The 15,657-nt window shown below is 42.7% G+C and overlaps 1 protein-coding gene across 1 annotated transcript; it reads left to right on the top strand.

Annotated features, from left to right (window-relative positions):
- Positions 1-2,755: 2,755 nt before the first annotated feature.
- Positions 2,756-15,618, top strand: LOC117267939 (uncharacterized). Its single transcript, XM_033644017.2, has 12 exons — positions 2,756-2,951; positions 6,076-6,174; positions 6,416-6,562; positions 6,645-6,800; positions 8,991-9,107; positions 9,344-9,463; positions 9,650-9,715; positions 12,107-12,238; positions 12,364-12,438; positions 12,585-12,624; positions 12,802-12,856; positions 14,720-15,618. Exons 1-12 carry the CDS (start codon positions 2,946-2,948, stop codon positions 15,462-15,464), a joined length of 1,758 nt encoding a protein of 585 aa, XP_033499908.2. The 5' UTR covers positions 2,756-2,945; the 3' UTR covers positions 15,465-15,618.
- Positions 15,619-15,657: the final 39 nt, after the last annotated feature.

The raw sequence follows: 15,657 nt of genomic DNA on the forward strand, positions 1-15,657 counted from the left end.
AGAGCAGCTTTCTCACACAAGGCATTTGATCTGGTCCGCTTGTAAATGCTGCCGTGAGAACAGGAACCAACTCTAGGTAATTATACAACTTTGGAACAACATTAGTCCCTGATTCAGACCAAAGCAAGACAACTCTAGGTGATCTGGTCCTCTGCTCTGAGGGTAAGGAGCTTCCGAATCTCATTGAGTTAGCACTAACTGCTAAGAGCTACTTTTTAAATCTCCCGCAGTTGGTCGCACGCACAACCCGTTGTCAAAAATCACACTCATCCTACCCATGATCCCCTCCCACTTATACAGATATCATTTCGGTGCTGTTACAAATCTTCGCTGCCACCTTAAAGGTGAGACAACTCTGACCCCCCATTCTGGGACTGTACGTTTTATACCAAATGGCAAGGCGGCAAAATGGTGTGAAATTCTTGCCTTGAGGAGGCAGTGTAAAAGGGGCTGTAGACAGATGGTAAACAAGCAAACAAACAATTAGTTTACACCACATTTCTTGCTAGGTAGCAGACATAGCTACTGCAAAGACGCATAAAGTCAAGAGCAACAGCTGTTGCTTCCAGGAGCCGTTTGTATTTCTGTTAAAAGTGTTACCCATATGATGTGAGAAGCAGCTGACCCCCAGGTATTTTCACATCATCTAATCAGGCCCCCATTCACAAATGTTTAAACACTCCCGTGCTAAGCTAAGCTAAGCTAAGCTAAGCTAAGCTAAGCTAAGCTAAGCTAAGCTAAGCTAAGCTAAGCTAACTGTCTGCTGGCTAAAGCTTCATATTTACCGTACAGACATGAGGGTGGTGCCAACAATGCAAATAAGCACATTTCCCAAAATGTCAGACTATTCTTCAAAGATCAAACAGGAGGTGTCAGTGTCTGGAATAACTTTCTTAAGCACTCATTGTAACATGTAATTATGAATGATGAAAGGAGAGTTTCAATTCCAAGCCACAGCATAAAAAATCTCAGGATGAATCACCCAAACCGTCACTCATCGAGCTGCCCTTTCTGACACAGGACAATGACAAAGTGTGAAAGCATTTGCAGACAAGATCACACAACACCCACTCACCTGACCTGTCGAGCAGGTTGTATTCCCCAACACGGAAAACACGAAAACATAAAGACTGGCAAACACACAATCATCCATCATTATCAATTAGACTGAGGTTTTGACAGTAAGAAAAGCTGGTCAGGCACAAGGTGAAGCATTAAACTTAAGGGTTGAGACTTGGTGTTTGGTCAAGGTTAGTGTTAGTTTAGAGTTCAGGTTGGTGTTTGGCATGTAGTGGTAATGGTTAAGGTTAGAGTTAGCCTCCGGGGCACGACTGTAAGTTCAATTTTTTCAATTCAATTTTATTTATAAAGCCCAATATCACAAATCACAATTTGCCTCACAGGGCTTTACAGCATACGACATCCCTCTGTCCTTAAGACCCTCACAGCGGATAAGGAAAAACTCCCCCAAAAAAACCCTTTAACAGGGAAAAAAAACGGTAGAAACCTCAGGAAGAGCAACTGAGGAGGGATCCCTCTTCCAGGACGGACAGACGTGCAATAGATGTCGTACAGAACAGATCAGCATAATAAATTAACAGTAATCCATATGACACAATGAGACAGAGAGAGAGAGAGAGAGAGAGAGAGAGAGAGAGAGAGAGAGAGAGAGAGAGAGAGAGAGAGAGATGCAGGTAATGACAGTAGCTTACAACAACATTAATGAAAGTAATAATATTATAGTTATAGTTCTGGCTACTGTGGTACAATATGTTGAAAGTATGTATTAATATCTGACAGTATACTTGTGTGACAATAGTCATATGTGTATAATAACAGTAGAAGTATGACTAATGACTAATGATGGCAGCAGCAGCAGGAGGCATCTGGCAGGACCACGGCAGCAGCACAACCACACACGTCACGCTGTCCAGGCACCGCTGCGATATGAGTTAATCTGAGAGACAGTGGAGCACAAAGGCTCCGGAGAAGAAGCCGAGTTAGTGACATCCAGAATGGCCGAGTTAGCAAGATGCAGTAATAGGATGAGAGAGAGAGAGAGAGAGAGAGAGAGAGAGGGAGAGAGAGGGAGCCCGGTGTATTATAGGGGGTCCTCCGGCAGACTAGGCCTAAGTCAGCCTAACTAGGGGCTGGTACAGGGCAAGCCTGAGCCAGCCCTAACTATAAGCTTTATCAAAGAGGAAAGTCTTAAGTCTAGTCTTAAATGTGGAGACGGTGTCTGCCTCCCGGACCGTAACAGGAAGATGATTCCACAGGAGAGGAGCCTGATAGCTGAAGGCTCTGGCTCCTGATCTGCTTTTGGAGACTTTAGGGACCACGAGTAACCCTGCGTTCTCAGAGCGCAGTGTTCTGGTGGGATAATATGACACTATGAGCTCTCTAAGATATGACGGAGCTTGACCATTTAGAGCTTTATAAGTTAACAGTAGGATTTTAAATTCAATTCTGGATTTTACAGGGAGCCAGTGCAGAGAAGCTAAAACAGGAGAAATATGATCTCGTTTCTTAGTTCCTGTTAGTACACGTGCTGCTGCATTCTGAATTAGCTGGAGAGTTTTTAATGCAATATCCTCATAACTGATATTGTTGACTTTGTGTGTGGGTGTAGATGCCTGAACGACAGTGTTGACATCTTTATTTTCCTTCTGTCCACTTGTTGTTTATGTCTATATGGAAGTTGTGCACGAAGGGGATCCACCCACACATTCTTTTCTCTGTTGTGACGTCGCAGGGAAATCATACCTTTAGGCCTATTGAGACCGAACGACACAGAGAGACAGGCATCTATGGCATCTGTGGCCTGACGAGAGGACAGGCATGTAAACGCACCGCAAATTGTTGAGCCATTTCCTACACTGGATTCGTAACTAAAGGAACAAGCGGAGTAGTGAAGCAGAGAAGACTGAGAACTGATCAACTGGAACATGACGGTAAGAATCAGCTCTTTAAATACTCAAATACATGTTTTAGAGAAGAGTTGGGCCTGAAGGATACATGACAGACTCTGTCTGACATGGGTGTATCTGGTTACGCCTTGCTTCTCCTTTCTTCCACTGGTGTCACTCAGAGATTCAGAAACATGCCAGTGTGGTGCCTCACATTTTAGTTGCAATGGTGACATGTAACTAAGTGCATTTACTCACATACTGTACTTAAAGGGATGGTTGGGATCTTTTGGACTGGGGTTGTATGAGGTACTTATCTGTGATCAGTGTGTTACGTACAAGAGATGTTTGTCAGTGTGCTCCCAGTTTGGAGAAGCAGACAGGTGTACTGCCACAGAGGCTAAGCAACGTACTGCTGTGGGCAGAGGCAACAGCAAAATGCATTTCAGCCACCTAAAAAAATAAATATTGGTATAAGTGTATGCTATATTTAAAATACTTTTACACTGCAGTCAGACAGCGATTTCCAATGGGCAACTAAAGCTGTGATATTGCTCTCTTCAAAGCCAGACTCCATTAAGAAAAACAGTAATTTAACATAACTGACCACAGCAGCTGCTGGTCTACCGCTGCCTCATTCAGCCAGTTTGTTTGCGTTATTGTGTGACTTTGGCATTTAAAAGTGTTACTTTATAGTAACAAAAAGTGGTTAATTTAAAGTGCGTCGCTTGCATTATCATCCCCCGCTGGCAACACATTTTCAGATGTAAGCACGCATCATGGTGGCCAACGTGTCTCGATACGTCCCAATGCATTCGCGTCTGCTTGCCTTTGCGTCGACTATGAAACGGCCCTTACAGTGTACGCTATATTGAGATCACTTCACTGCTTTACCTTGCTGCACACAGCCCGTTGTGATGGGGAGGCCCTTAGCAGCTTCAGTTACCTGTCTATACTTTCGTCAAAGCCACCAGACTCTATTTAGAAAAACAGTGATTTTAGCTCACTGAAAACAGAGCTGCTGGTGTGACTGTGGTGAACCTGAACTAACCCTCTTAAACGCCAAAGTCTCACGACACAAACAAACTGACTGATGGAGGCAGCAGTAGACCAGCATCTCCTGTTCAGCGATGTTAAATTACTGTTTTTCTCAATGGAGTCTGGCTTTGAAGAGAGCATAGATGACGTCCGTCAGTAATTGTGGCAAGGTAGAGCTGTGAAAATATTCTACATATGTTGTACACTTAAAGAGATACAGTTATTTTTAGGTGCACGGCTAAAATACGTTTGCATCGTTTAGCTTTTGATTCAGTACTCCTGCCTCTTTCTGCAAACTGGTGGCGTGCTGACTGCCATCTATTGTGGCTAACACACTGACTATGGATAAGTATCTTATACAACCCCACTTCAAAAATTTCGAACCATCCCTTTATCAAGTGACAATGTCAATTAGCCATGAAGATTTTGGCCAAAGTATTATACAATCAGAGCACCTGTGATGCACATGTACAAACCGCTAAAATATGTAGGACAACACAGAGCAGCACTAATTATTGTGCAGGTAGATCTACCAGTGTTGCATGTGCGTGGTTTCCTGCAAGACGTCCAGCCTAGAATTGTTTTTGTTAACAATGCACATCTCAGCTCAACTGGTTTCACATGCAATTTTCTCAGTGCATGACACTCATGTTTGTTTGTTTGATTTATCGACACTGCTTAAATTCTCATCATGTAATTGCACGTTGCAGCACTGTAGACACGCATATGTGTGTTTCTTTGAAGGATGTGATAAAGCTTTTATTTTACTCTGCTCTGGATTGGGAAAAGGGGTTTGTTCTAAATCAACAAATTGATAATCTGGAGCAAAGACAGCTACAGTGGGCCTTTTTCACTGCAGACATGTTGGCTTGTCGTAGTAGGAAAAGCACAGGACATCAGCTAACATGAGGAGGGCTGTGCTCCAGTTTCTTAAGGCCCTGACCTGAAGAGAGTCCTTGTGTCAGAATGTAGTTCTTCATTATTTCAGTATAGTGCTTACATTTTGCAGATGTCGAGTTTAATTTGTTTAACGTATTGAATTACCAAACAGTAAACCTCGGGTCAGGCACGGGAACACTATACACACTATCACAGGGGGTTAATAGAGGCCAAGCAGCTCATCTTTTGCCCCGAGGAACCCTCACAGATTAATCCATCCATGGTGGTTTCAACTACTTATGAGCATAGAATCAGAATCCAAAACCTATAAATTAAATTGTGGATCTGTGTAACGACTTACTCGAAATTGTTTAGGGGTTTAAGCTGCTGAAGGGCAGATATACGGTCAGTTTTTGTGCAAGATAATACCTCTCCACCACACCTCTGCTTCCATGTTCAATAAAAGGAACTGAACTGTCAGTTAGGCGCAAAACCTGGTTCTTCCCTGGTAACGGAAAACAAGAACACACATGTAACCACATAAGAGAAGAACAGCACAGTGATGCAGTGCACATGTAGGAATGGAGACTGTTCTCATGCACTGTTTGTACCTATACCTATGAAAAGTAATCCTCCTTAGACCCTGCGTCTTCATATGAGGACATTACATTTTGGGTTAGATGCACCTTATACTTCATTCTGCTTGACTTAGTCTGCAGCCGATCCCGACAGAAAAGAGGAGAACATACAAAACCTGATCAAATTTGAATTTGAAACTTGTTTACTTGTGCTTAATAACATCTGTAGTTTAATATTGCATACATATTTTTAGCAGTTTTAGCAACAGTAACATGCTAAGATGCTGTCAATTAAAAATACTCACATTGTGACTGTTACACAGACAGCTTGGAGCTCGGAGAAACTGAAAGTGCACACCAAACAAAAGCTGGGATCTCAGGAGGATATATATAAAACCCACGTAACTGGGGAGCACATGTGACAAAACTCAGCGAAAGGAAGCAAGTTGTGGTGGTGGTTGGCTCAAACAAACACAGGACTTTCCCCCGGGAGACTGCTGATAGTTTCCTGTGTGAAACTTGAGTTATTTTAAGATGCATAGTTACCACGCTTCCTTTCCTAAACCTAACTTATGTAACTTTATTTTCCTAACTTAACCTCCATAACTGTGTGATATGTTGGGCAATTAAAAACAAATTAACTAATTAATTTCTGTCACTATTTAACCCCACAGCCTCCCAAACCCCCCAGGACGAAGTACTCCACCCAGTCTGCCATCACCAGCTCCTATGAAGTCGTGCAGCCAACCTACGAAGGCCTGGATGCACCAACGGTAAACATGAGTTCCTCTATCAGTGGTCCATCTGAAAGTATGAATTGATGAATGCTGGTATTTGCATGATATCACCTCATTTTATCTTCAGATGAGCTGGAGACACTCAGAGTGGTGTAAACATAGAAATCCTTGAGCCTGACCTTAAAGTTTTAGGTATAGCTGTCGTGTTTACTGGTTAGCTGCTGCTGTTATGCATCACTGGAAATGTTGATTCACTTCTTGTTTTTTCTACTGTCAGCCTGCCGTCACAGTTGAAAAGCAGACAGAAGTTCAAGTCAAGCCTGTACCTCGTCCGCGATCTAAAACACTACTAACGTCCCAGTTAACCAACAACAGCATCACTGACGACTCTGCAGACACAACCAGCAATACAACCGATGCAGTGGTGAGTGATGTTGTCAGATTCACTCATGATCGTACGTATTTTTTCAATCATTATTAATGTTTTCACATCCTTCTGTCGTCAGAGTCCCCAGCCCAATGGATATCCTGAAGACCACAAGACGCCTCGCCCTGTCCGTCCTCCTCCCAGACCACCACTGAGCAAATGTATGACCCTCAGTAAACCCACAGCAGCAGTCGACGGAGGCAATCACTACATAACTTCAATTCCTGAGCCAACTGTGAGAATATATGATATATGATATTTCACACAAACTAACAAACTTCATTTTACTGCTTCAAACATGTCTTATTATATCACTAATCTTAAAGGAATAATTGGACATTTTTGGGAAATATGAGCTTTCTGGCTGAGAGTCGGATGAGAATAGTCCAAATCACAATTTTCACACACATAATGAGTCACCACTGAGCAAACGCTGCATCGATCGGTTTGTTTTAAGCCCACCTAAAAAAAATTAATATCAGTTTAAGTGTACACTGTATGTAGAATTTTGTCAACACTTTCACTTGCTGTCAGTCAGCCTTTCCTCAAAGACTCAAGCCATTATGTCAGAGCCACCAGATTCCATTGACTAAAACAGTAATTTTACTTTGCAGAACATGGGAGTTGCTGGTGTACCGCTGCCTTGATCACTTGGTTGGTTAGTGTGTAAGGTATTAGCGGTGAAAAGCATTATTTGCTGGGAAATAGTCAATCAGTGGCAGCAGTATTGGGACAATGGGACAAAAGGAAGGCATTTATATGAAGTTCAAAACTAGCCTGGAAATCCAGACCCAAATCTAGAAAGATTTAGGGTCTGGCTATGAGTAATGCAAATGGCCCAACTCGAGGGGCGGCACCAAGCATGCATTTGAAAATATCACTGCACGCAATTGGATAATACTACGACCAATCAGAACAATACACAGGGTGACGTATCCAGAGTTTAGCTACCAGCGGAGCTAACTGGTAGCTAAACAGCAAAAACGTCCTTCTTGCAAAGGAAAGATTTGAGCGCTGTCTTCTGTTCCTCTTTTAGAGAAAAAGCCAAGTCTAACTCGTTCATTGTAGCGGCCAAAGCCGTTTCAAACAACTGGTGTTCATCCGTAGCCATCTTGCAGTGTTTACTGACTGATTCCGGACTTCGTCGTCACAGCGCTGTCGTCATCTGTTTAGCTCGCCTCTGGCCCGCCTATATCAGATACACTGATGTGATTGGTGCAGCTCGGTTTCATGGGCATAGGATGGATTTCCTGGGTAGTTCAAAACAAAGAAGGGGGGGTCAAATGTAGGGCAGGCAGCAAGAAGGAGCAAGTAATTATTAGCAGATTGAGAATAGGTCACAGCAACTTGAATAGCACACTTTTTGAATCAGTGTAGAGTTAAAGGAGTCAGTGGAGCATATTCGTATTACTTGCAGGAAATATGAGGAAGAAAGAAGGGCAATGATGGCAGGACTACAGAGGGTAGGACAAAGGGAGGTTAGGATTAAGGATGTGCTTGAGAGTGGAGACACAGTGGAGGGGAGAAAGGTGATATTTAGGTTTCTAAAAGTTACAGGACTTTTCAGAAGACTGTAGAAAATATAAAAGATTAGGATGGCAACTGCTGTAAAACACCAAAGAAGAAGAAGGAGAAGAAGATATTAGTGGTGAAAACACTCCAAATATAGTGTACACTCACACTGATATTAATTGTTTTTGGTGGCTAAAATCTGTTTTGCTGCAGACCTTATCCGCAGCAGTACAGTAAGGCAACACAGGACACAAAATAAACACAGCAGTAAATGTCAGGTAGGTCGGACCGCCATGTTTAACTACATATCTTTAAACGTTACAGTTATGGCTGAGAATGAACAGAAATTCACATATCTCTGCAATTCAAATCAATCGCAAGTTTACCCAGAAGTGTTTGGTCTATATCACTCTTGACTTTTTTTGTCACTGTGTTGCCAGGCAACCAGCAGGGACTACAGGGAGTCACTGCCTCCAGCCAAGAAATAGTCAGTCCCCTGCAAAGTGCCATTTTTACCCTTAGGTTTTTGTATGGATTAACAAAATGAGATACATGACAGATAAATGAGAACATATTAAGCAGTGGGCTTTACAGGTCCTGGTCGCCAGATTTTGTTCCTTGGACAGAGCCAGGCTCGCTGTCTCCCCCAACAGATAAATATGAGAGTAAGCACATTTCTCAAAATGTTGAAATGTTCCTTTAAATTTTGCTCACATCATAATGTTTTTAGCAACATAAATGAGTGTGTGTTTTTAATAATGACCTTTAGAATCTAAAGCTGGACACAACTAAACCCTTCACATACATTTTTTCAACTCTTCCAAACAGTTGTGATTCACTATCAGCACTGAATGACACAAGGGGCAACTAGAGAGACTATAACTTACTTCCTTCTTCTTATTTTCTCTGCTAGCCTCCAGCTGTCAGTGCTGAGAAGATACAGCCTGCTCCTGGATGGCGGCCTGAACGCCCCCCTCTGCCCTCCGTCTATTACGATTCACCACGTTGTACAATGAAGTTAAAACCTGAGGTAAGGGCGAACATGTTTCACCTCATCCCAACCTTTCTGCAACACGTTAGACTTCTTCAAGACACATCTGAAGGTGACTGACAGTCATTTCTGAGTTGTCCCAAAAGCCTTGTATACAGTATATGCGGTATACTATTAACAGATTAAAAGCTCACCTTTGAATCAGCTGTTCCTGGTTTAAAAATGTGAAATATGTTTAATAATGTTTTTGCCTTGTTAATATTTTTCTTGGATAGAGCGACACTGATGAGAGTCAGCCATCCAAATGTTCCTACGTCAGCTCTACGCAGCAACCCCCAGTCTCAGCAGATGTCTCTGAAGAAGAGGGGAACCTCTTCGGGATTTACAGAGCAATGGTAAACTTCAAGCTAAAATGTATGCACTATGGACTCAGTGTTTGCTATGAGTTGGGGTAATAAATTAATATTCCAACTCAACAATCAGCAGCATGAATACAAAAAACAAATGTTGGAGTATGTTCAATGTTTTGATGATATTTACCTGGAGTATTTCCCCACACTGTGAATGCCTTTGATTTTCAGCCCGCAGACAGACCTGTAGTTCCACCCCGACTCTGTCAGTCCACCCTCCCCTACTCGCCTCCTGAGGTATGTGAACCCCTGCAGACTACAGGTGATGAACCACGCTTTGACAGGTGCCAAAAAAAAAAGGAAACAATAGGTGCGGAAACACATGCGTTTGGCAGGCTGTCATGGAAAATCAGATGTGTAAAGCTTCACTATGTTTTGCTGCATTTTTTTTTTTTGCTGTTCAGTGACTGTGAAATGCAGAGCTGTTTGTACTCCCAACAGAGAGTGACATCCACGTTTGCTGCACCAAGCTGATACCACAACAACCAATATGACTGTTTTGTTTGTTAAAATCTGTTTGTGCGCACTTCTCCTTTTACAAGACAATCCATCCACCTGACAGGTGTGGCATATCACGCTGCAGATTTAACAGTATAATTACACACAGGTGTGCCTTGGGCTGGTCAGCAACACCATGCCACAGATGTTGCAAGTCATGAGGGAGTGTGCCATTGGCATGCTGGCTGCAGGAATGTCCACGAGAGCTGTTTATTTCACTGACATAAGCTGTCTCCAGTGTGGATTCTGAGAATTTGGCAGAACATCCAACCAACCTTAGACCATGTGTAACCACACCAGCTCAGGACCTCCACATCTGGCATCTTCACCTGCAATATAGTCTGAGGCCAGCTACCTGAACAGCTGATACAGTCATCGGTTTCTCAAGTGAGGAATTTCTGCACAAACAGTCAGGGTCTTGAGCTGAATGCAGTTGTCATAACCGACTGAATCCCATGTGTAGCCCTAGTCATGTGTCTCATAAATATATTTTATTCAAAATAAAACTGCACATTTTAGAGTAGCCCTTTAATGTGATGATCCTAAGGCACACCTGTGTAGTAATGATGCTGTTTAATCAGAATATTGTTATGACACCTGTCAGGTGCCAGTTGTCTAATCATCAGCTCCATTTCACTTTGTAAAGAAAAACTCACCTGAGAATGAGTCTTTCCTGCAAATCATGCATGCATTACATTTGCATGTTTTTATACGTATCAGCATTTTCAAAGTGACATAATATAATCCAAATTTGTCATCTGAAAAGGTGGAAGGAATGGTGGATGGCGTGTCACTGAGGCGAGACACCTGCCAGGCTGTGTTCCAGACCAACAAATACTGATTTAGTGAGTCATTGCTGTGTTTCCAGCGGCTTTCAGACCCCAAATATGGGTGTTTTTTTTAGAGACCCGGAGGTGTATTTTGAGCGTTTTTTTAGGCATGAAAAGCCGTTGTTTTTCACCAAGATGTCACTGCTTTTCAAGCCAAAACATGATCTTTCCTTAACCATAATTTTGTGCCTAAACCAGACCACATGTTAACCACAGCATTGTTGAATGCTGAAAGTTTCAAGTTATCCGCCACATGTTAACTCGTAAATGACCTGTAAAAATCTAAGAAAAAGCAGCAACAGAGTCGTCTCTACACCAGTACTTTTAACTTACTTTGGCCAAAGGGGGGCGCTATAGCAACCGATTGAAATTGCAGACTTTGAATGGGCATATCTCATGCCCCGTATGTCGTAGAGACATAAAACTTTGCACAGAGATGCCTCTCCTCATGAGGAACACATTTGCCTCAAGAACCCATAACTTCCGCTTATATAGATTTTCCGCCATTTTGATTTTTTTGAAAAACACTTCAAATCGATCTCTTCCTAGGAAGTTTGAGCGATCTGCATGAAACTGGGTGAACATAATCTAGGGACCAATATCTAAAGTTCCCTCTTGGCAAAAGTTGGAAAACTTACTAAAACTGAGCTTCTATAAGGCAATGAATATTGCGGAGGGCGTGGCTCATCACATAAAGGTGTATAACATCTCAAGGGTTTCACCCATCACCACACAACTTTGTAGGCATGTGACCACACATAATCTGAGGGGACCCCTCCATTATTGACCCCATCAAACAAAATGGGGGCGCTAGAGAGCTCATTTCTTATCTAGGCCTAACCGCCATATGGATTTTTACTAAACTTGGTAGATATGTAGAACAGGACGCCTCAAGGTGACTGGAGAAATTTAACTCTAATTGTCAACTGGGTGGCGCTATAACAACAGAAAAATGCTTACAAATGGCTAAAATGCGACCGATCGCTGTGGCTCCCCCTGTGGACCAATGTTGTAGTTTTTCTAATTGTTGGTATGACTAAGTCATGGTATGGTATGCTGTACATAATCACGGAAACTGTCAGTCAGTCATTCTGTCTGCCCCACGTTTTTCTACTCACTGACGTGGTCAATCTATGTGAAACTGCACATAGGCATTGAGGATTGGCATAGGTAGAAGGTGCCACAGCTACCAATGGGTATGGACTAGTTTATTATTACTAGAATTCTCTGCAGAAATGTTATTGTTGCATCTTTGTGCAGGAGAGGTGATAAACAACTTTATTTTCTCTGTATGTCACAGGGGAGACCACCACGTCCACCTTCATTCACCCCACCGGCCCCACCTTCAACAGGGACACTATCAGAGGCATTGTACAGTGAGATAGAGCACCGTCCCTACCTAGACGTTCTGCCAGAGGACGGAGATCAGATGGTGAGAGACACACTGTTTACACACACACACACACACACACACACACACACACACACACACATAGCTGTAGACACTGTTGTGCTTTCATTTATTTCGGACTCATTAATCTCTGTCTGTTTAACCAGACACTAGGGACTCCAACACTCCGCTACCAGACTGGCTGTTACTCTTCTCGCCAACAGACCATGGAGGACTCAGAGGTACAGCTCTGCCCCTCTCATTCACCTCCAAATAAACTGTGATTTAACACTCTTTAATTAAGTACAAAGCTTGAGGAGGTTTCATGTGTAAAATCTGTTGTCTTTCTGCGATAGTTTCTAATAACAAAATAACCTGATTCCCTCAGGACATCATCGGGATGTTGAGATGGTTGAAAAAAGTGTCAAGTAAGTACAAAATGTTCTCTAGACAGATATTATCTAATTTTTTGAAGACTATAGAAGCATCAAACATCATTGTAATGACTGCCAATAATGTGTCAGTGTCCTCAGTAACAAAGAGCATTACCATTAATCAAAGTACATTACCTAGTCTGATCTGTGTCTGTGCTGTGACTCCAACAGGACCTGATTACATGACTCCACCTGTATATGGCCTCAGTATAGACGAGGAAATCAGGTAACTACACAGAAACCATCACATGAATTGCTTCTTGTTAACTGCCCATTAGTTTTGTTCTAGAAGTTTCTATCTATGAAAATCAGATGCACAGTTTTGAACAGCTACAGTTGTCTGGGGATCAGTTCCAAATACTCACTGTCCTTTACCATGTTAACACCACTATCAATATATAAGCACACATGCACTATTCTGTTGTATCCACGTATGTAACTCATGTATATAAAGTAGCTTGTTTTATTAATAATTCCATTTTCATCCCTGTAACATTTGCACTCAGCACCACTGCACTATTACTGTTTACAATATATATCTACACACACGTTCTGTCCATAGAACGGGGTAGCACGCCAACATTTCCAGAACGAAATAGCGTGTTTGTGCATTCGGGCAGCCCACCGGAATGACGCTCCGCTGTGCTTTTTTTTCTCCAAGCGAGGATTAGAATATACGCAGTTCACATAATCCCATTGAAATGAACATATATATTTTTAAAAGTTTAAAGATCCACTCAGTACTAAAAACCTGTGTCATCCAAGAGAGACAAAAAACCCCAACTAAAGCGATGGTCAAAGCTGTCATAATGAAATTTAAGGTGTGCTGATGGATTCACGTCATCAACTCATGCTTTGAGTAACATTTCAAGTTAACGTTCCACCTTAAAAGTTGCCGGCAGTCAGCCCAGTGGATTAAATTATATCTCAGACTCCAGCTGCTGTGAGAGGCAGCAAAACATCCTTTCATTTTATAGTTACAGTTTACTAATAAAACTCTCCACAGTATGAACAGTGGTTACATGAGCCTCAAAACCAGACACAACTCAGCCCTGAGCAGAGTGACCGTCCTCTACTGACCAATCAGACTGCAGTGTTCACAGCTCCACCTTTTAGTACCAGATCTGTGTGCTAGGTACCCTAACAGAGGGGGGACCAAACATGGGGACGCTAAGGAACGGTTCCACTGGTACCATCCACAACTTTTCACAGTGGAAATGTGGAAAAATTGCGTACCGAACTGAACTGAACTGAACTGTACCGTACTCAGGGCGTAAAATTAACTTTTTACCTTATCTGCCATTGGCTAGTGACCTCCAAAAATTTACCAGCCAAACATATTTTTCACCAGCCAAATAAAAAAATCGTGCCTTGATTTTCATACTAAAAATAATTACCTTACGTTTTTAGTATGAAAATCCAACTTTAGGAAAATCCAACCCTGTCCTCTGTGTTTCTTTGGCGTGCTTGTGGCAAAGGCTGCAGCTCATCGTGTTGGTGTGGGGGTCGTAGGTCAGCCATGACCGCGGCTGGCCAGCCTTGTCTAGTTTCCATTTTTCAATAAAATGCCATGCGACATTTGTACTCTGTTTAACTGTCTGTTCTTCTTGTCCAAGTCCAACATGTTCATCTTCGTTTTTCCTCTTTTCTGGCGGAGGCTTCACGGCAGGAACGTGTCGCCACATCTTGCTCCAGTTGCTGACGTCATGCGTTCCCGGCACACGTACAATAAGCTGCAAGGGTCAAAATAGTCTGACACAGCTGGCAGAAATGGTCGAAGCACATAAAAATCCCACATGCAATTCAAAATTTTCCATCGGCCACTGGCGGGTGTGTGTTTTTGTTTTACACGCCAAACTCATTTTTTACCCACCATTGGCGCTTGGCGGGTGTTAATTTTACGCCCTGACCGTACTCCTCGGTTGAAACGGGGCTTTAGAGACTCCTCAGGTTAATTAAGTTAATTTTATATAAAAGTTACCATCTGTAGCTTGAAATGTGACAGGTGAAGGTAAAAGGCTTAACTATTTCAGGATATCAAATTTAACTTAATGAGCTGGATAAAGACATGATTGTCGTCTCTCTGCAGGTCATTTAATCAGAGAGCCATAACTGTGAAAAAGGCCCTGCGTCTCTACAACCGCCTCATGATGAAACACAGCGAAAGCCTGCGAAACATCATCACAGAGTTCAACTGCATTGCCAACAACCTGGACAAGTTAAAGAAGAAGACCAAAACCATGGACATTGCTGGCGGCACGACAGGAGCTGTTGGAGGGATGACTGCAGTTTTGGGTATCGCCTTGGCTCCTGTGACCTTTGGTACCTCGCTGATCGCTACAGCTGTTGGCGCTGGTATGGTGGCGTCCGCTGGGGGCATCGGCGCCCACACTGCAAAGGCCAAAAAGAACATGGTGAACAGGATGGCAGTTGAGAAACTCGTATACGACTATAAAGGTTGTATTGTTGACCCGGAGCACTGTCTGGATTTTATCCTGTCTGGGATGAATGAGCTGCGGCGGCACGACATTGCCAGGATACAGAGGGCGGGGGCGCAGCCGGATGCAGTGAAGATGGCACATCTGTCGCAGTCTGTGTTTAGAACAACCATGAGCAATGATAGGCGGACTCCTGTTGCACATGGAGCTGGGATGGCATCTGAGAGACTGCTCATGGCTTTTATCAAGGAAATGGATCAGTATTTTTCAGAGAAGGATGACCAGCACCTGAAGAAGTCGAATAAAAGCAGGTTTTCTGGTAGAATTCGCTTGCTGGCGAAAAATCTGCAGGATGAGCTGGATCACCTCAGTCATATGTGGGAACTGTTCGGTTGATTAGAAGAACTTTTGGTGGTTTGAGTGTGTTTGTATGTGACTGTGTGTCTGTGTGTGTGAATGAGAGAAAGAACTATGTTTAACAATGTCTTAACTGAAGATCAAATACTTTATTCACCTCTTATATTTTAATAAACATTTTATATTTGTAAAACCGAGGCTAATGTGCAATTTATTAAAGCCAGTATTTAAA

Source organism: Epinephelus lanceolatus, chromosome 18, assembly GCF_041903045.1.
Source record: "Epinephelus lanceolatus isolate andai-2023 chromosome 18, ASM4190304v1, whole genome shotgun sequence".
Taxonomy (NCBI): Eukaryota; Metazoa; Chordata; class Actinopteri; order Perciformes; family Serranidae; genus Epinephelus; species Epinephelus lanceolatus.